Source organism: Thalassophryne amazonica, chromosome 8 (genome assembly GCF_902500255.1).
Source record: "Thalassophryne amazonica chromosome 8, fThaAma1.1, whole genome shotgun sequence".
Classification (NCBI taxonomy): Eukaryota; Metazoa; Chordata; class Actinopteri; order Batrachoidiformes; family Batrachoididae; genus Thalassophryne; species Thalassophryne amazonica.
Genome location: NC_047110.1, coordinates 48779889 through 48807006, shown reverse-complemented (window position 1 = coordinate 48807006; position 27118 = coordinate 48779889). Strand labels below are relative to the sequence as shown.

The following is a 27118-nucleotide window of genomic DNA, read 5'->3' as shown; positions in this document are numbered from 1 at the left end:
AGAAGCATTGCAGGTGGGTTCAAGTTGATGCATCATGGTGTGGATGGAAAGAGAAATGGTGTTGGGCTCATTTTAAAGGAAGAGCACAATAAGTGGTTGCTGGATCATGTGCAGAGGAGGGACACAGGGTATACGCTTAAGGAAAGAGGATAGAGCCACCAGGCAGGAGAAGAGGGAGGCCAAAGAGGTTTATGGATGTGCGGAGGGAGGACATGCAGGTGGTTGGTGTGATAGAGGAAGATACAGAGGACAGGGTGAGATGGAAACTGTTGATAAGCTGTGGTGACCCCTAATGGGAGCAGTCGATAGAATAATCGCCTTTTTTATTGTCTAAATTCTCTAATTTCAGCTTAAGTGTGCATACTTACTGTTTTTTTTTACTCCTCTCTTGACAGTAAATTATCTTTGGGATGTGGACCTTGTCCAGGGTGTACCCCGCCTCATGTCCTATGACTGCTGGGATAGGCTCCAGCCCCCAGCAACCTGATCTTGGATAAGCAGTTGAAGAGGAGTGAGTGTGTGTGTTGGATGTGGACACAACTTTTGAGGACATAATCTTGGGCTTCAAGAACACTGATCGCATTTTCACCATTTTCTAGACCAATGAACTTATGATTATTCCAAAAAATAATTAACAGATTAACAATCATTAGTTGCAGCCCTATAAAATATGTAAAGATTTTGTTCTCATTTCTCCAGAAGAGGCAAAGCTGTGTGCAAGATTTTCTTCTATGTTTTCCATGACTTCTTGATTTTTAGCATCTTACATCCTTAAAAGGTAGGGATTAAAAAAAATTTGTAAAAGCTTTTTGACATAATGGTTGAATGTAACATTGAACGTTATTGGTTTTAATGGTTATGATTTACTGGTCAACAATCAAGACTAATAAAAAAAATTTAATAAAAACTAACTGATATCAATTACAAAAAAAAATCAGTTGCAAGTCAGGAGACCTGTTTAACCCACAAAGTGGAAAATCTCTTTCTTTTAAACCTTATCCAGAGTCCAGACTTACTCCAGCCTGTAGCACTTAGGTCACAGCAGTGGTCTGTAGAAAGAACGACACCATGTGGACATTCCAGGAAAAGCAAAAATAAGAACTAGCACGAAACAGAGTTCAGCACATTTCCAGACAAGAAATCAATCCATGATGGACAGTTATTCACATGAATCTCATTTTGTAATAACTTAGCTATCAAGCATTCTTACATATACACATAGGTGTGTGGTGCTTAAATCTGATCAATTATATTGAACAGATGGCAGGCATCTGTCCTGATCTTGACCTGGAAACAACTACACAAAGTTTTGCCCAAACGACAACAGTCTTCATGTGTAAAATTAAAAGAAGCAAAATTCAACAACTGAAAATTGGTTAAAATATCTCTATTTTTATAAAGTAAATGCAAACAGTTACTGAAAAAAGGGGAAGGGTAGAATAAGTCTGTCTGGGTTAAATACAACATAAGGATTGAACAAAAGTGATTTACAGAAAATCTAGGTGCATTTTTCATTATGAGTTTTAAGTCTTAAAGCCTGTGAATATACAGACTTCACTTTTAATATTGAAATATCAGTGAAAATTACATTACAAGCAAAGCTAAAGTATACTTCTGGGATAAACCCATGTGAAAGAAAATAAAAATACAAACTTTAAATTTAAAAAATGTACAGAAATTACAGAAAATTATTATAGTTAAAAACAGATATCTGAAAATGGATTTTGCAAGTCAGAAGTTCTAAGAACAAAATGTAATTGGCTTGGAGATTGATATTTACACATTTATACACATCCAATGCCGTTGTTATATACAGGGGATTTTAATGAGTGTAGAAACCGGAGAAGGATTCACCATATCAGCCATTCCTTTTGGAGCCACATGAAAGGAACAGAAATAAGAACTGCGGATGTCTTTTGTTCTCTGCTGCTGCCTTGTGACAATGCTGAGCTCTAACATTATGGTGTGTTAAATCGGACTTGCAAAAGCAACAGCCAAACCATTTACAAGTGTTAAGGGAAACCACAGAGTCCCCATAAAGAACTAAGGCTGGATATGGGTATGTGCTGGTTAAAGCATTTTTTTTTCTTACCAACTCACAATGCATCGTGGCTGATTTTGAGAAAAAAAAAATAATCATAAGCTTATGTCAACCACAATTGTAGACTTTTTTGTAATTATTATTCTTTTACACCAGTGCCACAATGATGGTTTTAAGCCCCACCCCCTCCCAAAGAGTCCAAAATATGTGCTTTATGCATAGTTTCAATGCAGTTTGTGTTTCCTTTTTTTGTGTTTTTTGTCCTTTTTCTTGCTGGAACATTTCACACAGAACCACGGCTGGTCCTCAGGAGGGGCTGCAAGAATTCCAACACAAGGCCTGTGCAGAGAGAGAAAGGACTATTTGGTATATTTTGTTATAGTACATAGTATACATAGTACATAGTATAGTAGCAGTGATGGTTTGCATAAGAAATGACACCCTTTAGTATAACAAGTAAATCACCAGTTTTCTTCAGACAAGTCAGGGTATGGACACATGACCATTTCTGAGTCAGAAAAGGTCTTGGAATTGTGAACATTTCCAAGACCCATTTTGTGACTCGGGCTTCTTTAACATCATGATTAAGGAATTTAAATAGTACTAATATGTTGCCCGTGGGGATCCACAGGCTCCAGATTGGGTAGTGTTTATATAATAGGTAGCTGACATTTTTCAAGGGTGGTAATAAATTAAGCAATGTATCTATAATGAGTTGGAATGGAGTTTTAGTCCAGAATGTTTTTAGAACCTTAGACCTCAACTATTTTTAGTAGAGGAATTCAACCCTTTTATATCCTGTTAATTATGTCATTTTTAAATTTACTATCTTAATGTATTTATAAACTGTTTAGGTTCTTGTTATCATACGCACACTATTATTATTTTATTTTATCATTTGATTTTTTAAAAGGGACCACAATGGAAATACGCATTAGTAATGGAATAATTATATTATGTACTTAAATTGAACTCACTAAATAAATCACTCACCACAGTCACGCTTTTAACATAAAGATGACTTATTGCACTCTGCTGGAATAGCGTGTGGGTCCAGAAAGTAGTTACCAAGATCCATTGTTCAGTGTTGTTAGCTAACATCCATAGCTTCTCCACACATATTAGTCCATCAATGTTCTGTTTTTGAAGCATTCAACCCCTGGCAAAAATTATGGAATCACCGGCCTCGGACGATGTTCATTCAGTTGTTTAATTTTGTAGAAAAAAAGCAGATCACAGACATGACACAAAACCAAAGTAATTTCAAATGGCAACTTTCTGGCTTTAAGAAACACTATAAGAAATCAGGAAAAAAAATTGTGGCAGTCACTAACGGTACTTTTTTAGACCAAGCAGAGGGAAAAAAAATATGGACTCACTCAATTCTGAGGAATAAATTATGGAATCACCCTGTAAATGTTCATCCCAAAAACTAACACCTGCATCAAATCAGATCTGCTCGTTAGTCTGCATCTAAAAAGGAGTGATCACACCTTGGAGAGCTGTTGCACCAAGTGGACTGACATGAATCATGGCTCCAACACGAGAGATGCCAATTGAAACAAAGGAGAGGATTATCAAACTCTTAAAAGAGGGTAAATCATCATGCAATGTTGCAAAAGATGTTTGGTTGTTCACAGTCAGCTGTGTCTAAACTCTGGACCAAATACAAACAACATGGGAAGGTTGTTAAAGGCAAACATACTGGTAGACCAAGGAAGACATCAAAGCGTCAAGACAGAAAACTTAAAGCAATATGTCTCAAAAATCGAAAATGCACAACAAAACAAATGAGGAACGAATGGGAGGAAACTGGAGTCAACGTCTGTGACCGAACTGTAAGAAACCGCCTAAAGGAAATGGGATTTACATACAGAAAAGCTAAACGAAAGGCATCATTAACACCTAAACAGAAAAAAACAAGGTTACAATGGGCTAAGGAAAAGCAATTGTGGACTGTGGATGACTGGATGAAAGTCATATTCAGTGATGAATCTCGAATCTGCATTGGGCAAGGTGATGATGCTGGAACTTTTGTTTGGTGCTGTTCCAATGAGATTTATAAAGATGACTGCCTGAAGAGAACATGTAAATTTCCACAGTCATTGATGATATGGGGCTGTATGTCAGGTAAAGGCACTGGGGAGATGGCTGTCATTACATCATCAATAAATGCACAAGTTTACATTGATATTTTGGACACTTTTCTTATCCCATCAATTGAAAGGATGTTTGGGGATGATGAAATCATTTTCAAGACGATAATGCATCTTGCCATAGAGCAGAACTGACCTGCTTACAGCTTCTGTAAGCAGATGCTTTTAATTTGACAGAGAGAAAAAAGACAGTGGCTGTGGCCAACTGCAGTGGGGTGCTGGCCGTAGAGGCGGTAGACACCTGAGGCCAGAAGAGGATCTTGTGAGTTATGAAGACATTAAAACCACTACAGTTTTTACTCATGGTACCAACATGAAACTTAACTCACTCATGACAAGAGCGACATAAGACTTAACTAAAGTGACTAAACCAGTTCAACTACAGAATCACAATAAATCAATAACACTAACAACACTGTTAAACTGACATGAACCATAGCAACAACATTTAAAACCACAAAACCCTAACTCTCATGGTCCATTGTTTACTGGTTAGCTAAAACTGCTAATTTCTCCAAAAATATTTGTCCTATCAACTTTGTTTTCACAGCGTTCATCCTTGACCCAAAATACATAAGCATACTAAACAGCAGACGTCAGCCCTCCCCGGTTTTTGCGTGATCGAAGCCATACACATGCATGCGCATACACACACACACGTACACAGAGGTCACTTGGCAATTATAATATAGATGGTACTCTATAGTAAATTTGTCTGGTGTACGCACTTCCTAAAAGCTGGGTGACTATGCAGTAAGGAGACTGGTGAGGGAAGCCACCAAGATACACATGATAACTTTGAACTTAAATTGTTCTGTTGCTGCAAATGGTCTCTCCAATCACACCCACAGAAGCCTACAATTCCATCAGAATTGTTATGTGTATCTCCTGGTGTATTCACTCAGTACTATCCATCTTGCACAGTCACCTAGTTTTTGAGAATAAGACACATTTACCATAGAGTATGATACTGTTTGTATTTGTTATTAAGTGATGTAAATGAGGCAGCACGGTGGATTAGTGGTTAGCACTGCTGCCTCACAACAAGAAGGTCATGGGTTCAATTCCCGCCTGTGGCCTTTCTGTGTGGAGTTTGCATGTTCTCCCCGTGTTTGCGTGGGTTTCCTCCGGGTGCTCCGGTTTCCTCCCACATTCAAAGACATGCAGATTAGGTGGATTGGAATCTTTAAATTGCCGATAGGTGTGCGAGTGGGTGTGTCTGTGTTTGTTTGTCTGTTTGTGGCCCTGCGACAGACTGGCGTCCTGTCCTGGGTGTACCCCGCCTCACGCTCTATGACTGCTGGGATAGGCTCCAGCCCCCCCAAACCCTTGATTGGAGTAAGCGGTTGAAGATGAGTGTGTCTGTGTGATGTAAATAAAGTCCAAGACATATTCAATGACTTGGAAATGTTCATGTATACATCCCCTGACTTGATTAAGAAAACTAGCTGTAAAAGTCATGATTTACTGGTGTTATAGTAAAGGGTGCCATTACTTACCCAATTCATCATTTTGGCTTCCAGCTCTTTATTCAATCTACATCAAGTTATAGAGCCTTGTTTTCAGCTTGAGTTTAAAAATAATAATTTTATAAATTTTAATATAGAAAAACCTGAATTACTTTTGATCTCAAAATGGCATCCAGAAATTACAATGTGTAAAAGCCCCAGGGTGCAAATACTATTTATAAGTACTGTAAATAAAGTTGGTTAATAAAAAAAACATATAGACAAATATATAGGACAAAGGAAGAGAAAAAAGGTCTCCTACCAATGGTACCAAGCATCACAGTCATCACACGCTATCATTGGACTGCCATCATCGCGTTTGTTGCATCCAGGGCAAATCCAGATCTGATTTCCCAATTCATCAAGAATCTTGGAAATTAGAAAAAAAGCATGAGAAGCATGTTTCTTACTGGTCAATTGCTGTTATGTACAATCCAGAACATTTAAACATTTCCTTGACCAAACACACCTCTAAAATGAGGAAAGCAGAGCTTTTAATCCAGAATGGAAAACCAGCGTTCATACTTCCCAAAGAGGAGTTCAAAACCAGTTTGCCTCACATGCTCTGCCATAATTAAAAGTGGCAATGTGAAGTGCCACTACAAGACAAAAGTATAAATCTTTTGAGCAATCATACCATCTCAAATCCGAACTGACACAAGAGCCCAATATGATCAATCCACCAGAATCATGATTCAATGTTTCACTGCCCAAAAACTCAAACTACACTTTTTTATTTCTAGAATTTAGGTCTTTATTTTTGTTTAGTTTTTAAACACAAACCTTATTTTACTTGAAATGAGAAAGCAACATTTATTTTATTATTATTTTATTAATGCAGTGATCTCCATTAATGGCTGATGGTCCCTTATCGTGGTGGAGAGGTTTGTCTTGGTTGGTCTCAGGTAAGGGGCCAGACAACGAAGAAGAGGAAATGTTACCCGGCCTGGAGGAAGCCCAAGGCCCCCGTCTGGAGCCAAGCCTGCATGTACGGCCTGTCAGCGAGCGCCTGGTGGCTGGGCTTGCCATGGATCCCAGCCGGGCATAGCCTGAAAAGGGAATGTTGATTTTTCATCTCCACCCTGTGGGCTCACCACCCGCAGGGGGAACAGCTGGGGTTGGGTGTGCTGCCCTATGTGTGGCAGTGAAAGTTGAGGGCCTCGACGGATCAGATTTGGGCAGCAGATTCTAGCTCCAGGGGAGTGGAACATCACCTTGCTGTGTGAGAAGGAGCCGGAGCTTGTGCGGGAGATTGAGTGCTACCAATTATCTCTGGTGGGTCTCGGCTCTGGAATCACTCTCCTGGATAGAGGTTGGACCTTATTCTTCTTTGGAGTTGCCCAGGGTGTGAGGCACCGGGCAATTGTGGGGATACTCACTAGTCCCTGGCTGAGCGCCACTACTTGGAGTTGCCCCGGTAGATGAGAGGGTCACCTCCCTGCACCTTTGGGTGGCAGGGGGAAAACTGACTTGTTTGTGCGTTTGCACCAAAGAGCAGTTTGGAGAATTCAGTCTTCTTGGAGTCCCTGAGTGGAGTCCTGTATGGGGCTAAACCTGAACAGTTGTTTGCTATTGGACTTTTGTGCTAGTGACGGACTGTCCATAACAAACATCAAGTTCAAACATAAGGGTGCTCATAATTGTGCATGATACTGGATTCTGTGATCGTAACATCTGATCTGAAGCCACATGTTCTGGACACTTGGGTGAAGAGAGGGGCAGAGCTGTCAGATCACCATCTGGTAGTGAGTTGGATCGGAGGGTGGGGGAGGACTTTGGACTGATCTTATAAGCCCAAAGAGATAGTGCTGGTGAACCGGGAACATCTGCAGGAGCCCACTGTTCAACAGATCTTCAACTCACACCTCTGGTGGAGCTTTTCTGGCATCCTTGTGGAGGTTGGGGACATTGAACCAGAATGGGCAATGTTCAAAGCTTCCATTGTTGAAGCTGCAGCGGGGAGCTGTGGCCTGAAGGTCTTATGCGCCTCACGGGGCGGCAACCCTCGAACCGACCATGATGGACACCGGTGGTCAGGGAAACTGTCCTACTGAAGAAAGAGTCAATTGTGCTCTGGAGCAGGTTTTCACCCAGGATGTCTCTGTACATTGCTGCATTCATCTTTCCGCCTTGGGGCAACTGTTTGTTGTGATTTGGCACTATATAAATAAAATTGATTTGATTTGATTTTCCCTCCATCCTGACTAGTCTCCCAGTTCCTGCTGCTGAAAAACATCCCCACAGCATGATGCTGCCACCACCATGCTTCGCTGTAGGGATGGTGCCTGGTTTCCTCCAAACATGACACCTGGCATTCACACCAAAGACTTCAATCTTTATCACATTAGACCAGAGAATTTTGTTTCTCATGGTCTGGCAGTCCTTGAGGTGCCTTCTGGCAAACTTCAGGCAGGCTGCCATGTGCCTTTTACTAAGGAGTGGCTCCTGTGTGGCCACTCTACCATACAGGCCTAATTGGAAGGTTCTCATCTTTCCACAGAGGAATGCTGGAGCTCTGACAGAGTGACCATCGGGTTCTTGGTCACCTCTCTGCCTAAGGGTCTTCTTCCCCAATCGCGAGCTTAGACAGGCAGCCAGCTCTAAGAAGAGTCCTGGTGCATCTGAACTTCTTCCATTTACAGATGATGGAGGCCATTGTGCTCATTAGGACCTTCAAAGCAGCAAAAATGTTTCTGTACCCTTCCCCAGATGTGTGCCTCAAGACAATTCTGTCTCGGAGGTCTGCAGACAATTCCTTTGACTTCATGCTTGGTTTGTGCACAGTTGACATGCACTGTCAACTATGGGATCTTTTAAGTAGACAGGTGTGTGCCTTTCCAAATCATGTCCAATCAACTGAATTTACCCCAAGTGAACTCCAACTAAGGTGCAAAAACATCTCAACGATGATCCGTGGAAACAGGATGCACCTGAGCTCAATTTTGAGCTTCATGGCAAAGGCTGTGAATACTTATTTACGTGTGATTTCTTAGTTTTTTTTTTTAATAAATTGGCAAAAATCTAAAAAACAAAAAAAACTTTTCCACATTGTCATTATGGGGTATTGTGCGTAGAATTTTAAGAGAAAAAATGATTTTCATCCATTTTGGAATAAGGCTGTAACATAACAAAATGTAGAAAAAGTGAAGCGCTGTGAATACTTCCCAGATGCACCGTACAATGCGATATCATGTACCACAGTATTCTTGCCTAAAGTCATCATACTGGCCCATGGCTAGTAAAAGGTGAGAAGAGCATTCAGAGGCTTCCTTGCTAACGTTTGACTATGACTCAGGCAGCAAAAAGATTAACTTGTCTATTAATTACATTTGTTATACACACCACATCAAACATGAAAGCATGTAAACATGAAAAGGCTGGGCACTGCGAACTCACCACATAGCTACCGACGGTCTCGGTTACTACGCTTCGGACTGGTGTTTTCAGAGAAGTGGTTGGGGAGAGCAGAGAGGTTGGGGAAAACAAGGATGGGGCAGCAGCTGCTGGTGGAAGGGGTGAGGCAGGTGGTGCCACAGGTGGTGCAGCTGGGGAGAGAACTGGGGGAGGCAGAGGTGTCCGAGGGCGATTTCCAGGTCCACACTTAGAAGCAGGGGTTTTGGATGCTGGCGTTTTTGGCTCTGCGTTTTGAACCACTTTGCTGATAACACTGTTGAACGACACACAAAATTTCCAAGTAAGAATAAACTACAGTACAACATTTCAGATGTCCAGAGAAGGAGTCACTGCCACCTGCAGTTAGGCTGTGACTTTATATATGGATATTTAATCCAGAACAGTTTTGATCAAGTGAAATATGTGACTCAAAATAATTGTTTTGCCATTGGAACACCAGTCATCATTTTATAATACAAGAATACAGACACTGTGCTGTGACTGCATCAGGCAGTCAGGGAGCTGTGCATGCACTGAAATGGGCACGCGTCAAGTGTGCGTTGTCCAAATGTCCCACGGGAAGACACTGTAATGCTCAGTGCACAATTTTGTGTCCAATTTTCATGCCACACACAGGCAGTATAAAGTCAAGGTGTAAAGAAGCATTCATGTGCCTGAGAGGAGCAGCCCTTACATGCTATGCATGGGCAAAAGCAACATGGGCCCTCTGAGTGCCCACGACTTTATGTCTCCTACCGTGCTGCTTGGCCCACAGTGGTCCAGTGGCTGCAGGAGCCCATAACTTGGCGTAGAGTTTTCTTGCCAAGCCCAGAAAAAAAAAATTATATTCAATATTAACACCCCTGTTACACCATGACAATTTAGCCAGGGTATGCTGACCGTATTAAAAATGCTGGCATACACTGATATATTGTTGTGTGGGCCGCTGAAGAGGAGGTACTGCTGGCCTACCACCACCAGAGGGCGCCCTGCCTGGAGTGCGGGCTCCAGGCACCAGAGGGCGCTGACGCCTTACAAGAGCAGCCAGGGTGACAGCTGTCACCCATCACTGGACACAGCTGACTCCACTCAGCACGGAGGTATATCACCAGGACGGCGTCTCCACCTCAGTGCCGAGATATCGCCTTAAGATAGAGGTAACGATTCTCTGCTGTATTATATTGCCTTTCTTGTTGAGCATTGCAGGACAGCTGTCTACTCAAAGCCGTTGCTTCAGATAAGTACTCACCTTCCTGCAGTATTGTGACGTGAGGTGGAGACGGCTTCTCCCCTCTCTGTGTTACTGGGTGCAGCCGCATCCACACCTGTGTGTTTGTTCTCTTGCCAGCAGTACCGGATCCGACGAGCGGAGGCAGTGGCCACCTGGGAATTCGGGACTTGGCGGTTCCAGTACTTCCAGGGTTCGGTGGCAGAGGAAATCTGGGTGGTTCCGGTTCGACTTGGACGGACGTCTCCTACCTTCGAGCCTGCCCACACGACACCTGTGGAATTCGGCTTAACCCCAAATTGTCAATTGTTGTATTGGTTGTGCACGTTTCACAACAGTAAAACCTTGTTATTTACCTTCTCCATTGTCCGTTCATTTGCGCCCCCTGTTGTGGGTCCGTGTACCTACACTTTCACAACAGGATATCTCGGCCAGCGTCATGGATCCCGAGGGGCGTCAACCGGCTGTTGAACGGCCAATGGAAGAACAGGGCGCGTCGGCGTCTTCGGGAGGGGTAATCGGTGAGTTGCAGCGGATCCTCACCGCTTTCACCACTCGGATTGATTTAATGACCGAGCAGCACGTTCTCCTAAACCGCAGGGTGGAGGCTCTCGCCGCACAAGTGGAAGCGCGCCCTCCGGGCGCCGCTGCGGCTCTCCCTCCCGAGGACCCTGCGCGTGATAGTGACGTTCCACTGGTCGTTCAACGGTCCCTTCCTCCGTCCCCAGAAGCTTACATAAGCCCTCCAGAACCGTACGGAGGCTGTGTGGAGACGTGCGCGGATTTTTTGATGCAGTGTTCGCTCATCTTCACACAGCGTCCCGTGATGTACGCGACTGACGCTAGCAAAGTAGCTTATGTAATAAACCTGCTTCGCGGGGAGGCACGCGCTTGGGCTACAGCGCTCTGGGAGCAGAACTCACGGCTCCTTCATACATACGATGGGTTTGTGCGGGAGCTCAGAACGGTGTTCGATCATCCCAATAGAGGAGAGACCGCTTCAACCGTGCTACTGTCAATGAGACAGGGGCGTCGGAGCGCAGCTGCCTATGCAGTCGCCTTCCGCATTGCGGCGGCGAGATCCGGCTGGAATAGCACTGCCCTCCGCGCCGCCTTTGTAAACGGACTGTCACTGGTCCTAAAAGAGCACCTGGTGGCGAAGGACGAACCACGGGACTTAGATGGGCTCATCGACCTAGTCATACGACTCGACAACCGGCTAGAAGAACGCCGTCGGGAACGAGGCGAAGGGCGTGGCCAGGCACGCGTCGTCCCTCTCTCTTCCGGTTCCGACCGAGCTCCGCCCTCCCCACGCTCCTCTGTTCCTGCGCTCCGTGCGCCTACGGCTCCCCCTGCTGACGAAGCTATGGACACGAGCAGGGCAACATTTAGGGCACCTGGAGCACAAAGGAGGCGGGCCTACGGAGCTTGTTTTGTTTGTGGCTCGAGTGAGCATCTTACAAGCGACTGCCCCGAGCGGTTAAACTCCAACGACCCGCCCTTAGAGACTGGGCCAGGGGTGGGCCGAAACATTCACGTGGGACACACCCACATTGCCACACGACTCCCAGTCACGATCCTGTATGAGGATTCAACCCTGAAGGCCCCAGCACTGGTGGACACGGGCTCTGAGGGGAATCTGCTAGACAGTAGATGGGCCAGGGAGATAGGGCTCCCTCTGGTGGCTCTTACCTCGCCTGTACAGGTTCAGGCACTAGATGGCTCCCTACTCCCACCGATCACGCATAAGACACCTCCAGTAACTCTGGTGGTGTCAGGTAACCACCGGGAGGTGATCGAGTTCTTTGTGACTCAGGCCACCTCCCGTGTGGTTCTGGGTTTTCCCTGGATGCTAAAGCACAATCCCCGGATCGATTGGCCGTCCGGGGTAGTGGTACAGTGGAGCGAGACCTGCCATCGGGAGTGTCTAGGTTCCTCGGTTCCTCCCGGCTCCCACGCTAAGGAGGAGGTCCGAGTCCCGCCCAATCTGAAGGCGGTGCCGGCGGAGTACCATGACCTCGCGGACGTGTTCAGCAAGGATCTGGCTCTCACGCTTCCTCCCCACCGCCCGTATGATTGTGCCATTGATTTGGTTCCAGGCAGTGAGTTCCCGTCCAGTAGGCTGTACAACCTCTCACGGCCGGAACGCGAATCAATGGAGACCTACATCCGGGACTCATTAGCTGCCGGGTTGATCCGGAATTCCACCTCTCCGATGGGTGCTGGTTTCTTTTTTGTGGGTAAAAAAGATGGCGGGCTTCGTCCATGCATTGATTACAGGGGGTTGAACGAAATCACGGTTCGCAACCGATACCCGTTGCCCTTGTTGGATTCGGTGTTCATCCCCTTGCATGGAGCCAGAATCTTCACCAAGCTTGATCTTAGGAATGCGTATCATTTGGTTCGGATCCGGAAGGGAGACGAATGGAAGACGGCATTTAACACCCCGTTAGGTCATTTTGAGTACCTGGTCATGCCGTTCGGTCTCACTAATGCTCCCGCGACTTTCCAAGCGTTGGTAAACGATGTCTTGCGGGACTTCCTGCACCGGTTCGTCTTCGTGTATCTAGACGATATACTCATCTTTTCCCCGGATCCTGAGACTCATGTCCGGCATGTCCGGCAGGTCCTACAGCGGTTGTTGGAGAACCGCCTGTTTGTGAAGGGCGAGAAGTGTGAGTTCCACCGCACTTCTTTGTCCTTCTTGGGGTTCATCATCTCCTCTAACTCCGTCGCCCCTGATCCAGCCAAGGTTGCGGCGGTGAGAGATTGGCCCCAACCCACAAGCCGTAGGAAGCTGCAACAGTTCCTCGGCTTTGCAAATTTCTATAGGAGGTTCATTAAGGGCTACAGTCAGGTAGTTAGCCCCCTGACAGCCCTGACCTCACCAAAAGTCCCCTTCACCTGGTCGGATCGGTGCGAAGCCGCGTTCAAGGAGTTGAAACGGCGCTTCTCGTCTGCACCAGTTCTGGTGCAGCCCGATCCTAGCCGCCAGTTAGTGGTTGAAGTGGACGCCTCGGACTCAGGGATAGGAGCGGTGCTCTCCCAGAGCGGGAAGACCGATAAGGTCCTTCACCCGTGTGCCTATTTTTCCCGCAGGTTGACCCCCGCCGAACGGAACTATGACGTCGGCAATCGAGAACTCCTTGCGGTGAAAGAGGCCCTCGAAGAGTGGAGACATCTGTTGGAGGGAACAGCCGTGCCATTCACGGTTTTCACTGACTATCGGAACCTGGAGTACATCAGGACCGCTAAGCGGCTGAACCCCAGGCAAGCCCGCTGGTCACTGTTCTTTGGCCGTTTTGACTTCCGGATTACCTACCGTCCCGGGACCAAGAATCAAAGATCGGATGCATTGTCCCGGGTACACGAAGACGAAGTCAAAACGGAACCATCGGATCCCCCGGATCCCATCATCCCGGAGTCCGCTATCGTGGCCGCCCTCACCTGGGACGTGGAGAAGACCGTCCGGGAGGCCCTGACCCGTGACCCGGACCCCGGCACCGGACCAAAGAACAAACTCTACGTCCCACCAGAGGCCAGGGCTGCAGTTCTGGACTTCTGTCACGGTTCTAGGCTCTCCTGTCACCCTGGGGTGCAAAGGACCGTGGCAGTCGTCCGGCAGCGCTTCTGGTGGGCGTCCCTGGAGGCCGACGTCCGGGACTACGTCCAGGCCTGTACCACCTGCGCCAGGGGCAAGGCCGACCATCGAAAGACCTCAGGGCTGCTACAGCCGCTGCCCGTGCCTCATCGCCCCTGGTCCCACATCGGCCTGGACTTTGTCACGGGTCTCCCGCCGTCCCAGGGAAACACCGTCGTCTTCACGATAGTGGACCGTTTCTCCAAGGCGGCCCACTTCGTGGCCCTCCCGAAGCTACCAACGGCCCAGGAGACAGCGGACCTCCTGGTCCACCACATCGTCCGTCTGCATGGGATACCATCAGACATCGTCTCTGATCGCGGTCCCCAGTTTACCTCACACGTTTGGAGGAGCTTCTGCCGGGAACTGGGGGCCACGGTCAGCCTCTCGTCCGGGTATCACCCCCAGACCAACGGGCAAGCAGAGCGGGCCAACCAGGAACTGGAGCAGACACTACGCTGTGTGACAGCCGCGCACCCGACGGCCTGGAGTACCCACCTGGCCTGGATCGAGTACGCCCACAACAGTCAAGTGTCATCAGCCACCGGCCTCTCCCCGTTTGAGGTGTGCTTGGGGTATCAGCCCCCCTTGTTTCCGGTGGTTGAGGGAGAGGTCGGTGTGCCCTCGGTCCAGGCCCACCTACGGAAGTGCCGTCGGGTGAGGCGTGCCGCCCGCTCTGCTTTATTGAAGGCCCGGACGAGGGCGAAGAAACATGCAGACCGGCGGCGGGCCCCGGCCCCCAAGTATCGTCCTGGGCAGGACGTGTGGTTGTCCACCAAGGACATTCCCCTTCAAGTGGACTCCCCAAAACTCCAAGAACGATGCATCGGTCCCTTCAAAATTCTCAAAGTCATCAATCCCGCCGCAGTGAGGCTCCGGCTCCCGGATAAAACCCCATCACACCTCACCCCTCTGCACCCCGGGTCCGGCACCACCTCCTGCCCGGATCATCGACGGGGAACCGGCTTGGACCGTGCGCCGGCTCCTCGACGTCCGTCGAATGGGCCGGGGTTTTCAGTACCTGGTGGACTGGGAGGGGTACGGCCCCGAAGAACGCTCCTGGGTGAAGAAGGGCTTCATCCTGGACCCGGCCCTCCTGGCCGACTTCTACCGTCGCCATCCGGACAAGCCCGGTCGTGCGCCAGGAGGCGCCCGTTGAGGGGGGGGTCCTGTTGTGTGGGCCGCTGAAGAGGAGGTACTGCTGGCCTACCACCACCAGAGGGCGCCCTGCCTGGAGTGCGGGCTCCAGGCACCAGAGGGCGCTGCCGCCTTACAAGAGCAGCCAGGGTGACAGCTGTCACCCATCACTGGACACAGCTGACTCCACTCAGCACGGAGGTATATCACCAGGACGGCGTCTCCACCTCAGTGCCGAGATATCGCCTTAAGATAGAGGTAACGATTCTCTGCTGTATTATATTGCCTTTCTTGTTGAGCATTGCAGGACAGCTGTCTACTCAAAGCCGTTGCTTCAGATAAGTACTCACCTTCCTGCAGTATTGTGACGTGAGGTGGAGACGGCTTCTCCCCTCTCTGTGTTACTGGGTGCAGCCGCATCCACACCTGTGTGTTTGTTCTCTTGCCAGCAGTACCGGATCCGACGAGCGGAGGCAGTGGCCACCTGGGAATTCGGGACTTGGCGGTTCCAGTACTTCCAGGGTTCGGTGGCAGAGGAAATCTGGGTAGTTCCGGTTCGACTTGGACGGACGTCTCCTACCTTCGAGCCTGCCCACACGACACCTGTGGAATTCGGCTTAACCCCAAATTGTCAATTGTTGTATTGGTTGTGCACGTTTCACAACAGTAAAACCTTGTTATTTACCTTCTCCATTGTCCGTTCATTTGCGCCCCCTGTTGTGGGTCCGTGTACCTACACTTTCACAACATATATTATATTTGTATATTTTATACAGTAAAATAAACAAATAAATAAATGGTGATCATTTTATTACGTCCTTGGCGGATGTAATAAAAAAAAGCTAAATTACTCTGTTTGGCCTCCATGCGGAGGAGAGAGGCTGTGCGACAGCGTACGCAAGCTCGATGATGTGCTTGTCAATATTTACATGCTCTGCCTGCCAAAGAAAAGGGTTCTGCTGGCAGTGGAAACGCAAACCAAGCCAGATTTAACTGTTCTGACCCATACCATACCGTGCAAGACTGACCTGAACCACTCGGTGGAAACGGGGCTGTCAGCATACGCAGGCTAAATCATCATGCTGTGACAGCTGCATAACTTATTTGATGTATCCATCAAATTCAGCACATTTTTCACACGTCAGCATATGCTGGCTAAATGGTCAAGGTGTGACAGGGCCCTAAGAAGAGTTCCCTGGAGACGCGCTGGTGGGGAGGGAGTTAAATCAGCTGACATGTGCTGTTACTACAAATTAATACATTTGTAATAGTAAATATATGTTAATCATTTCATTTATGAGTAGACAAACCCCCCCCCCCCCACCCAATTTCATTGTCCGCCATGATGAGATACTGTAGACGTCACAATTTTCTAATTAAGTTGACATCACCCAGTGCTACAAGCAGTTTGACCAGAATTCCATCCATTCATTTACTGTACCCGCTAACTCCAATTAAGGGTCACGAGGGGACTGGAGCCTATGACCAGAATTGTAGAACAAAATATATATTCAATACTTACATTTTGTCCTGACCAGCTCCCACTCTGAGAGTCAGTCTGGGGATGACTGGAGATGGCAGAGCTGCTGGGGTGTCCACTTTCACCTGGACAAACGGGTCAATAAGATACAGACATTTTCTGTGGCACAATAAAACAACAAAATGACCACACAGAGGGTGACTTACCTTTTCCAAGCGAATTCTCTCTTTTTCTTTCTCCTTTTCACGCTTTTCTTTTTCTTTTTCCTTCTTCTTTTCTTCCTTCTCCCGCTCCTTTTCTTTGGCCTTATCCCGTTCTTTTTCCTTGTCTTTCTTTTTCTTCTTTTCCTTCTTATCTTTCTTCTTATCCTTCTCTTTGCCCTTGGTGTCTTTGTCCTGAAGAATTGGAGCCAGAGGAGGAAGCATAGAGGGCAAACGTAAGCAGGCAGAGGGGCTGAACAGCGGAGGAACGTCACCAAGAGCGAAAGGAGCAAGGGCAGGCTGTTTCTGCTTATCGTCTTTTCCCTTGTCTTTGCTTTTGTCTTTTTTATCTTTGTCCTTCTTACTTTTTTCCTTGTCTTTCTTTTTGTCTTTGTGTTTGTCCTTCTCCTTTTTAGGTCCATCACCATCTCTGGCCTTCGTCTTGATGGAGCCCTCAGGCAGTGTGAAGTCTCTGTGACCAATGTGAACATCATCCAACCCTCCAAGCTCTTTCCAGGGCATCTTGATGTCTTTGTTAGAATCCTTGTTCTTCTCCTTGTTTTTTTCTTTATTCTTTTCTTTAAGCTTACCCTTGTCCTTTTCACGATCTTTGTCTTTTGGCTTGTCTTTTTCCTTCTTCTTCATTTTAGTTTTGAGCTCTTTCTTGACCTTTTTCTTCACTTCTACTGGTGTCACAATCTTGTTCTTTTCTTCAAAGACCTTGAGGAGTGGTTCTGGAGTAGGTGGTGATGCTGACCCTGAGGAAACATAGGCTCCTTTGATTTCGAAGGGAACAGATGGACCTCCTTGATTAACCTTACGGATCACCTCATTGATTGAATCATCCAGAGTCCAGTTCCCAGGACCTGCATTCATATGAAGTGGTGTTGATGTGTCTTTTATTAAATTATTGGCAACATTTTGGACCCTTGGTATAGATGGCTCCATAATGGTCAGTCTCCGGGGGCTAGAGAATCCATTGCTATCAGTATCAGAACCTGAGGAGAAAGCAAAAGGATCTGGCTCCCGCTCAGCACATGCTCTAGCAATCACAGCGTCAATGGAGTCATCAATTGCTGTATTGTCAGGCTCTACTTTCCTGAAGGGGCCCCCAGCCAACTCCAGGTCTTCCATGTTCTGGTGCATCCGGATGTTCTCCTTACCCATCCTCTCACTCAAAGCTGACAAGGGTAGCTTATGCAAGCCATCTGTCCTGCTTAGAGATGCTTTGCCCAAATCAATTTTTGGGCTCTTGGGGCTTTTAGGACTCTTTGTCCTGGCAGGAGATTTCTTCCTTTCCTTTGATGATTTTGGAGACTGGATTGGACTTCCAGTTGGTGGAACAGGAATAACTCCTTTAGGAGTCTTAGTTCGTGGTGTGACTGGGGATGTAACTTTTGGCTTCCTTCCTTGAGTGGTTTGAGACTTTTGGTCAGAATGTTTTGATGTTACTGGCTGAGGTCTGAAGGAGGGCAGGGCTCCAGGAGGTGTTTCAGGAGACATGGGGACAAGGCTTTCATGTGAAGGCAGTATGCCCGGAGGAACACGTTGTGGGTTGAGAGAAGTAAGGGGCTCCCTAGGCTCAATCCCCCATTCTGGGCTGAGGCCAGGGTACAAACGTGGTCTCTTTGAGGTAGGCATCATGCCTAAAGCTGCATCAGGACTGTCCAGATGCCTCTTTAGTGGGTGATTCTCATCGTTGACAGTCTCTTCTTCCTCCAGTTCCTCTTCATCTTCTTCCAGTGCTACCTGCATGGCTTCAGCTGAGGTGCCCATATCAGCCAAAACTTCTTCCTCTTCTTGACAGAAATAAAGAGACAAAGCAAAGGTTTAGTCTAGTTTTCTCTTCATTTCCTGTGAATAACATAACACCCATTTTCCATGGATACAGTTGAAACTGGACTGACAGTGACACTTCTGTAATTCAAAGCATTACAGAAAGGAAAGCCATTTTGGGCAAACATATAAAGCATGTGATTTCACACACCTCAGTGCTGATTAATGCATAAGCATTGAAGGCTCTGTGATATGGCAATAAATACAACCATGTTTGCCACACTGATTGAATTTTTTTTTTACTATAATTAATACTTATTTGATTGACAACAACAAACAGTGAACAACTAGTTTGTAAAACCAACTGCGATAAAAGCATTCACTCTCAGTAATATTGCATCTGTTCAACCTACTGTCACAGATAAGCTTTCTGTTTTGACTGTGATAAATTCTGTGACAAATTAGCTGACAACAGGCAGACACACACACACACACACACACACACACACACACACACACACACACACACACACACACACACACACACACACACACACACACACACACACACACACACACACACACACACACACAAAACCAAGCTTCCCCTTCTGTGAATGTAACAGGGATTGTTCCATCTCATTGGCTCCCTGAAAAGGCACCACAATGATGAAATAGTGCCATTAAAAGATTGATTTTTGATGTAGTGGTGCAGCTTACAGTGCATCTGGAAAGTATTCACACTTTTTCCATTTTGTTATGTTACAGCCTTATTCCAAAATGGATGAAATTCCTTGTTTCCCTCAAAATTGTTTTTACACTCAAGTGCCCATAATGACAATGTGAAAACGTTTTGTTGTTGACATTACTGCAAATTAAATAAAAAAACAACAACTTAGAAATCACATGAACATAAATGTTCACAGCCTTTGTCATGAAGCTCAAAATTGAGATCAGCTGAATCCTGTTTCCATTGCTCTTTACCTCTGCCAACAAAGGTGGGAGGTTATGTTTTCACCCATGTGTTTGTTGTTTGTTTGTGAAAAGCCTGTAACCCACAATTTTTCATATATCGTTATGCCATTTTTTAAAACAGAGGATTCATATTCTGATAGGCAAGAATTGATTCAATTTTTTTAAGGTCATAGGTCAAAGTCCTGAAAAATCTTGGAAAACTGGAACAGTCCCTATTCTTTAACATTGAACAAATTTTCAAAAAATTTGTAACTCAAAAAAGATTGAATTTCTTTCATATTGAAGAGCATTATGTAGGATGGTATCCTTTATTGACAGACAGAGTTTGATCCAGACCTGATCCACATTACAGATTTTGCAACTCTTGATCACATCTAATTTAGCTTATAAAAGGCCACTTCTAACAGAACTGACCTTGACAATTTTTCAAAGGTAAAAATTAGTCATTTACTGAAGTGAAAATTGAAAAATGGTCCAATCATGTTGAAACATATACCACATTATTTGTCTGATCATGGATTCCAAAAAGGTATAGTTTAAACTATCTATGACTGAATGTTATGGATTTATGTGGTAAAACCAGCAAAAAGAATGACAAACGTCAATTTCAGATTGTACAAGGGTCAAAAGTTAAAGTTGCTCCAATTTTGGTAAAAAGTGATGCAAACTATTGGTTGAGTTAATAGGGTTTTAAAAAGAAATAGTTTGCACCATCTGTCACGCTTAGTTATCATGTTACTGGGTAACTTATGTCACATGTCATAGAATCCAATGGACCTTGACCTTGTTTGACCTTTACTTTGGAGACTAAGCATTCAACACAGTCAGAACTATTCTATTTATTAATCCTAGCTCAACCAATGAATTACTGCATCAATGGACTGTAGCATGGAGAGAATTATCCTGTGGCCCTGCTGAGGTGTTATGGAGGCCCAGGTTGCTCTAATGGCAGCCTTCAGCTTGTCTGTAGTGTTGCATCTGGTGTTTGGCATCTTCCTCTTGACAATACCTATACAGAATCTATGAGGTATTGTCCATGGGACCAGTCAAGTACAGTAATACCATGCTCATCAAACCAGCTATAAGTAGTTTGGGCACTGTGGGCAGGTGCCACATTTTGCTGGAAAAGGAAATCAGCATCTCCATCAAGCTTGTCAGCAGATGGAAGCATAAAGGGCTAGAATCTCCTAGTAGATGGCTGCATCAATAAAATAATGGACTAACAGCAGCAGATGGCATGGCACCCCATATCATCACAGACTCTAGAAACTTCACACTGGATTTCAAGTCACTTCAAGAGCCATCTCCAGTCTTCCTCCAGATTCTGGGACCTTATGTTCCAAATGAAATGCAAATTTAACTTTCATCTGAAAAAGAGGATTTTGCACCATTGAGCAACAGTCCAGTTCTTTTTCTCCTAAGCCCACGTAAGACGCTTCTGTCACCATCTCTGGGTGAGGAGTGGTTTGACACAAGGAATGTGATATTTGTAGCCCATTTTCTGGACACGTCTGTGTATGGTGACTCTTGATGCACTGATTGCATCCTGCATGCAGTCATCCCTGTTGCTTGTTCATCTTTTCCTACCACACCTTTTCCCTTCTAGTCAACTTTCCATGAATATGCTTTGATACAACGCTCTGTGATCAGCCAGCCCTTTCAGCACTGACCTTCCATGGATTACCCTCCTTGTGGAGGCTGTCAATGTGTGCCTTCTGGTCAATTGTCAGGTCAGCAGTCTTCCCCATGACTGTGGCTGGTGTACTGAACCAGACTCCAAAATCCATGGTATTCATATGGCAAAAAATAGTGAGGCACTCAAACTTGAAATTAAATATTCTAATACTTTGAGATACATTTTCCACCCTATTTTTAAAGCTGTAGAAACTGAAGACTAAAATGAAAATTACTTACAAACAATATTGAACTTTTTTTTCACAATAGTTCAATCTTTTGAGATACACCTGTACAGTCAGGTATCTTCAAGGTGACAGATTTGGAACCAAACACTGGTCTTTAAGATGGAAACTTAACTCCTATACCACAGGATCACTTGCTCTGACACAACCACCATCTGCAAATTCCTGCATCATTTTTCCTTACATCTCAAGAAGTACCGCAATACCTTTAACCTATGAGAAATAGTGAGAGGTACGTATGTCTGTTATACTGTAAACACTCACCTTCCTGTAAGGAAACAAGGGGTGGCATGTAATCTGGAATGTAATCCTTCCTTTCCTCTGTATCTCGGACCTCAGGTTGAGGAAACTGCAAGACGTTATTTTTGCTAACAGGAAAAAGTGGTATTTGATGGGAGAAGGCCACGGGCTCCAGGTTGTGGACATAATCCTCAAGTTCACTCAGACTCACTCCGAGTATCCTGAAAGCCTGGCTGACATCATCCAAGACTGGATCTGTCCTTCCATCTGAAAAAAGGGGCAAAGAACAAACCAAGCATTTCAATAAGTCAAACATTGGCATTCTGTGGAAGTTTCCTACAGTTAAGAAATATCATAGTTCCCATTACAAATCAACAATATAGAAAGAAAAAAGTCAAATTAATTGATGTTTTTCCTTCTGTAACACCATCTATTCATTATACACAACATCCACCACAAAGACCAGAAAAATAGGAATACCTATACAGCATAACACCTGTACATTGTAAAGAAATAGAATAACAGCCCTCTGATTATGTTAACTGAATGCTGATTAAACTATGACACATTTTGATGATGCTGTGCTATTGTGAAGGTATGTGACTGAATTATATCTATAAAAATGGTTTATCATCCTTTGTCTACTTAATTTACAGAGGAGCCAAAATATTATTAACAGTAACAATATAACAACACAGCAACACAAACTTGCTTCAAAAATTAAACACTGGGACAGGGTAAATTATTATTATAAGAATAATTCTGTTTTATAAAGTTGGAATTTTTGACATAACGTGGATTACATTATGCAGTTGTATCTATTTTTGCAGTCATGGTGCTACACATCTTCTTCTTTGTCTTTCGGCTGTTCCCGTTAGGGGTCGCCACAGCAGATCAATCGTTTCCATCTCACCCTGTCCTCTGTATCTTCCTCTGTCACACCAACCACCTGCATGTCCTCTCTCAGCACATCCATGAACCTCCTCTTTGGTCTCCCTCTTCTCCTCCTGCCTGGTGGCTCCATCCTCAGCATCCTTCTCCCTATATACCCTGGGTCCCTCCTCTGCACATGTCCAAACCATCTCAATCTCGCCTCTCTGACTTTGTCTCCAAACCGTCCCACCTGAGCTGTCCCTCTGATATGTTCATTCCTAATCTTGTCCATTCTTGTCACTCCCAAAGAGAATCTCAACATCTTCAGCTCTGCCACCTCCAGCTCTGCCTCCTGTCTTTTTGTTAGTGCCACTGTCTCTAAACCATACAACATAGCTGGTCTCACTACTGTTTTGTAAACTTTCCCCTTCACTCTTGCTGATATTCTTCGGTCACAAATCACTCCTGCCACCTTTCTCCACCCACTCCACCCTGCCTGCACTCTCTTCTTCACCTCTCTACCACACTCTCCATTACTTTGAACAGTTGACCCCAAATATTTAAACTAATCTACTTTCACCACTTCTACTCCTTGTAACTGCACTATTCCACTGGGCTCCCTCTCATTCACACACATGTACTCAGTCTTGCTTCTACTGACTTTCATTCCCCTTCTCTCCAAAGCATATCTCCACTTCTCCAGACTAGACTCAACTTGCTCTCTACTCTCACTACAGATCACAATGTCATCTGCAAACATCATAGTCCATGGGGACTCCTGTCTGATCTCATCCGTTAACCTGTCCATCACCACTGCAAACAAGAAAGGACTCAGAGCTGATCCTTGGTGTAATCCCACCTCCACCTTGAATGAGTCTGTCATTCCGACTGCGCATCTCACCGCTGTCACACTATTCTTGTACATGTCCAGCACTACCCTAACATACTTCTCTGCCACTCCAGACTTCCTCATACAATACCACAACTCTTCTCTTGGCACCCTATCATAAGCTTTTTCTAAGTCCACAAACACACAATGTAACTCTTTCTGTCCTTCTCTGTACTTTTCCAACAGTATTCTCAGAGCAAACATTGCATCTGTAGTGCTCTTTCTCGGCATGAAACCATATTGCTGCTCACAGATCTTCACCTGTTTTCTAAGCCTAGCTTCTACTACTCTTTCCCATAACTTCATGCTGTGGCTGATCAGCTTTATGCCTCTGTAGTTACTGCAGCTCTGCACATCACCCTTGTTCTTGAAAATAGGAACCAGCACACTTCTTCTCCACTCCTCAGGCATCCTCTCACTTTCCAAGATTTTATTAAACAATCTGGTTAGAAACTCTACTGCCATCTCTCCTAGACATTTCCATGCCTCCACTGGAATGTCATCTGGACCGACTGCCTTTCCACTCTTCATCCTCTTCATAGCAGCCCTCACTTCTTCCTTGCTAATCTCTTGTACTTCCTGATTTACTCTCACCACATCATCCAGCCTTTTCTCTCGCTCATTTTCTTTATTCATCAACTCTTCAAAATATTCCCTCCACCTTCTCAGCACACACTCCTCACTTGTCAGCACATTACCATGTGCATCTTTTACCACCCTAACCTGCTGCACATCCTTTCCAGCTCTGTCCCTTTGTCTGGCCAATTGGTACAAGTCCTTTTCGCCTTCCTTACTATTCAACTTCTTGTACAGCTCGCAATATGCCTTTTCCTTTGCTTTTGCCACTTCTCTTTTCGCCTTACGCCGCATCTCCTTGTACTCCTGTCTACTTTCTTCATCTCTCCGACTATCCCAAAACTTTTTCGCCAACCTCTTTCTCCTTATGCTTTCCTGGACCTCTTCATTCCACCACCAAGTCTCCTTGTCTTCTTTCCACTGTCCAGATGTCATACTCAGTACTGTCCTAGCTGTCTCCCTCACCACATCTGCAGTACTTTTCCAGTTGTCCAAAATTGCTTCCCCTCCAACCAGTGCTTCTCTCACCTGCTCGCTAAATTTCACACAACAGTCTTCCTCCTTCAGCTTCCACCATCTGATCCTTTGTTGAGCTCTCATTCTCTTCTTCTTCTTTACCTCTAAAGTCATCCTACAAACAACCATCCTGTGCTGTCTAGTGACACTCTCTCCTGCTACCACCTTACAGTCTGTGATTTCTTTTAGCTTGCATCTCCTATAAAGAATGTAGTCCACCTGTGTGCACCTTCCTCCACTCTTATATGTTACCCTGTGCTCCTCCCTTTTCTTAAAGTAGGTATTCACCACAGCCATTTCCATCCTTTTCGCAAAATCAACTACCATCTGTCCTTCCCCATTCCTATCCTTGATACCATATCTACCCATTACTTCCTCATCACCTCTGTTCCCTTCACCAACATGCCCATTGAAGTCTGCTCCTATCACCACTCTTTCATGCTTGGGCACACTCTCCACCACCTCATCTAACACACTCCAGAAATCATCTTTCTCCTTCATCTCACAACCAACCTGTGGGGCATATGCACTGATGATATTCATCATCACCCCTTCAATTTCCAACTTCACACTCATCACCCTGTCAGACACTCGCTTAACCTCCAACACACTTTTAACATACTCTTCCTTTAAAATGACCCCAACACCATTTCTCTTCCTGTCCTCACCATGGTACAACAACTTGTACCCACCGCCGATGCTCCTGCTCTTACTTCCCTTCCACTTGGTCTCTTGCACACACAATATGTCTACCTTTCTCCTCTCCATCATATCAGCCAGCTCTCTCCCTTTACCAGTCATACTACCAACATTCAAAGTCCCCACTCTCATTTCCACCCTTCTAGTTTTCTTCTTCTCCCGCTGTTCGTGGCAACGTTTTCCTCCTCTTCTTTGTCGTCTTCGCCCAGCAGTAGCCCAATTTCCACCGGCACCCTGTTGGGCAATAGCACCGGTGGCGGACGTTGTTAACCCGGGCCGCGACCGATCCGGTATGGGAATTCGATTCTGAGTCTGCATAGTTCGGTTGGCTTTTTTTACGCCGGATGCCCTTCCTGACGCAACCCTCCTCATTTATCCGGGCTTGGGACCGGCACTCAGAATGTACTGGCTGCACACCCCATGTGGCTGAGTTAGTCATGGTGCTACACATACAGAGAGATATCCTGACAGACAGAATACTCAACAACTTAGAGCGAAAGGTTATCTTTAGGTAAATACAAGTATGTGATCAACTGTCACATTATGCATAACAATCACAGCTGTAACTAGAAGGTGCACTTCAGAAAGTGTACTTTCACTCAGTTAATAATGATTTTGACAACAGAGGAGGTTTAAGCCTTGTATGTTGAGTCATGTCTGTGACATCATAAAGGAGGCTGAGCTTAAAACCCTAACGTTTTTAAAAGGAAGAAATCATGGTTTTTCCATATAGAATACAGTTAAATTAAGTATTACATCAAAATTTCAAAGCTGTCCTTAACACATTAACCTTTTGTCCCAAAACGAAAAAGTGGAACAAAGTGTAAACACCATAGTAACAGTCAAAGATACTGAAAATTAAATCTTTTATATGTACACACTGACACATAAGCAGCCAGTTTGCGCTGTATAAGCCTGATCCTGTCAGTTATCAGGAGCGAAGTACTTGGATGGGAGACCGCTTTGGAATACCAGGGGCTGTGTGTTTCTCTGGGTAAAACTGGAGTTGCTCAGGAAAGGCATCCAGCGTAAAATTTGTTGACACACACATTGACACGTCATACAGGTTATATTCATGTTTATCAAACAGAATTGTCAAATAAAACAGCAAAAAACAAAATGGTAAGTCTCTAACATCGTAATATATTTGGCCAAAATTTGCTATCCAGCATATGCTGGAGCTGTGTGACATACTTCTTGAACACAAAAATATTCACAAACACAAAAACTCTTTCAAAGCTGAATCGAATCTACCCGATCACAAAGATAATTTCGACACAAAAATTCAACCGAAGGCTGTCAATCGGTTTTTGAGTTAAAGTCAACAGACCCGAGCGATCACTAAAAAAAAGTTCCAACACGGACGTCTGCTGGCAGAATAACAATAATAAAACATATTTCTATGCGCTAGGGGGCGACAGTCAACACTACCAATGAACACCAACCCAACGTGATGTATTTGGGGCGGCTGTGGCGGACACTTACAGAGCTCGGAGTAGCGGTGGCACAGTTTGGCTAACTCCTGGACATATCGGTGCAGCACGTCGGCCAGCAGGTCGCAGGCAGTGAGCTGGACGGCGTCCCAGCCCAAAGCCTGACAGATCTGCGCCACCGACACCCGCAGCAGCGAGCGGGCATAGCTCTCACACATAGCGCTCACTCTTCCTCACGGCCAAAGTCCTGCTCAGTACCGCTCCCAAAACATGCCTCCGCTCTTCATTCTTCACCAACCCGCCACAGGCTTGACAAAACGCACGACAAATGTTCGCTCTAGAAAGTTAATCTTCAACCTTTACTTCAGAAAATACATTAGCGCATTTGCCAGAGTCGCCATCTTGATTCTAGCAATTAGGCCCATCCTATTTTTTTTAA

The 27118-nt window shown here is 45.4% G+C and overlaps 2 protein-coding genes across 3 annotated transcripts in view; both read right to left on the bottom strand.

Annotated features, from left to right (window-relative positions):
• Positions 1 to 3026, bottom strand: part of LOC117515548 (CUGBP Elav-like family member 2) — a 91876-nt gene extending 88850 nt beyond the window's left edge. Inside the window, exon 1 of the mRNA XM_034176158.1 lies at positions 3015 to 3026. The gene's annotated coding sequence lies outside the window, so the exon portion shown is untranslated. The remainder of the gene's footprint in view (positions 1 to 3014) is intronic.
• taf3 (TAF3 RNA polymerase II, TATA box binding protein (TBP)-associated facto) lies at positions 1373 to 27118 on the bottom strand. Of its 2 annotated transcripts, none has more exons than XM_034176152.1 (7): positions 26732 to 27118; positions 21718 to 21960; positions 16790 to 18582; positions 16626 to 16708; positions 9102 to 9372; positions 5968 to 6074; positions 1373 to 2380 (listed from the first exon to the last, which is right to left on the bottom strand). In XM_034176152.1, exons 1-7 carry the CDS (start codon positions 26895 to 26897, stop codon positions 2266 to 2268), a joined length of 2778 nt encoding a protein of 925 aa, XP_034032043.1. In that variant the 5' UTR covers positions 26898 to 27118; the 3' UTR covers positions 1373 to 2265. The 2 variants fall into 2 exon arrangements, with proteins under 2 accessions (XP_034032043.1, XP_034032044.1); XM_034176153.1 differs by having other exon boundaries at positions 16790 to 18579.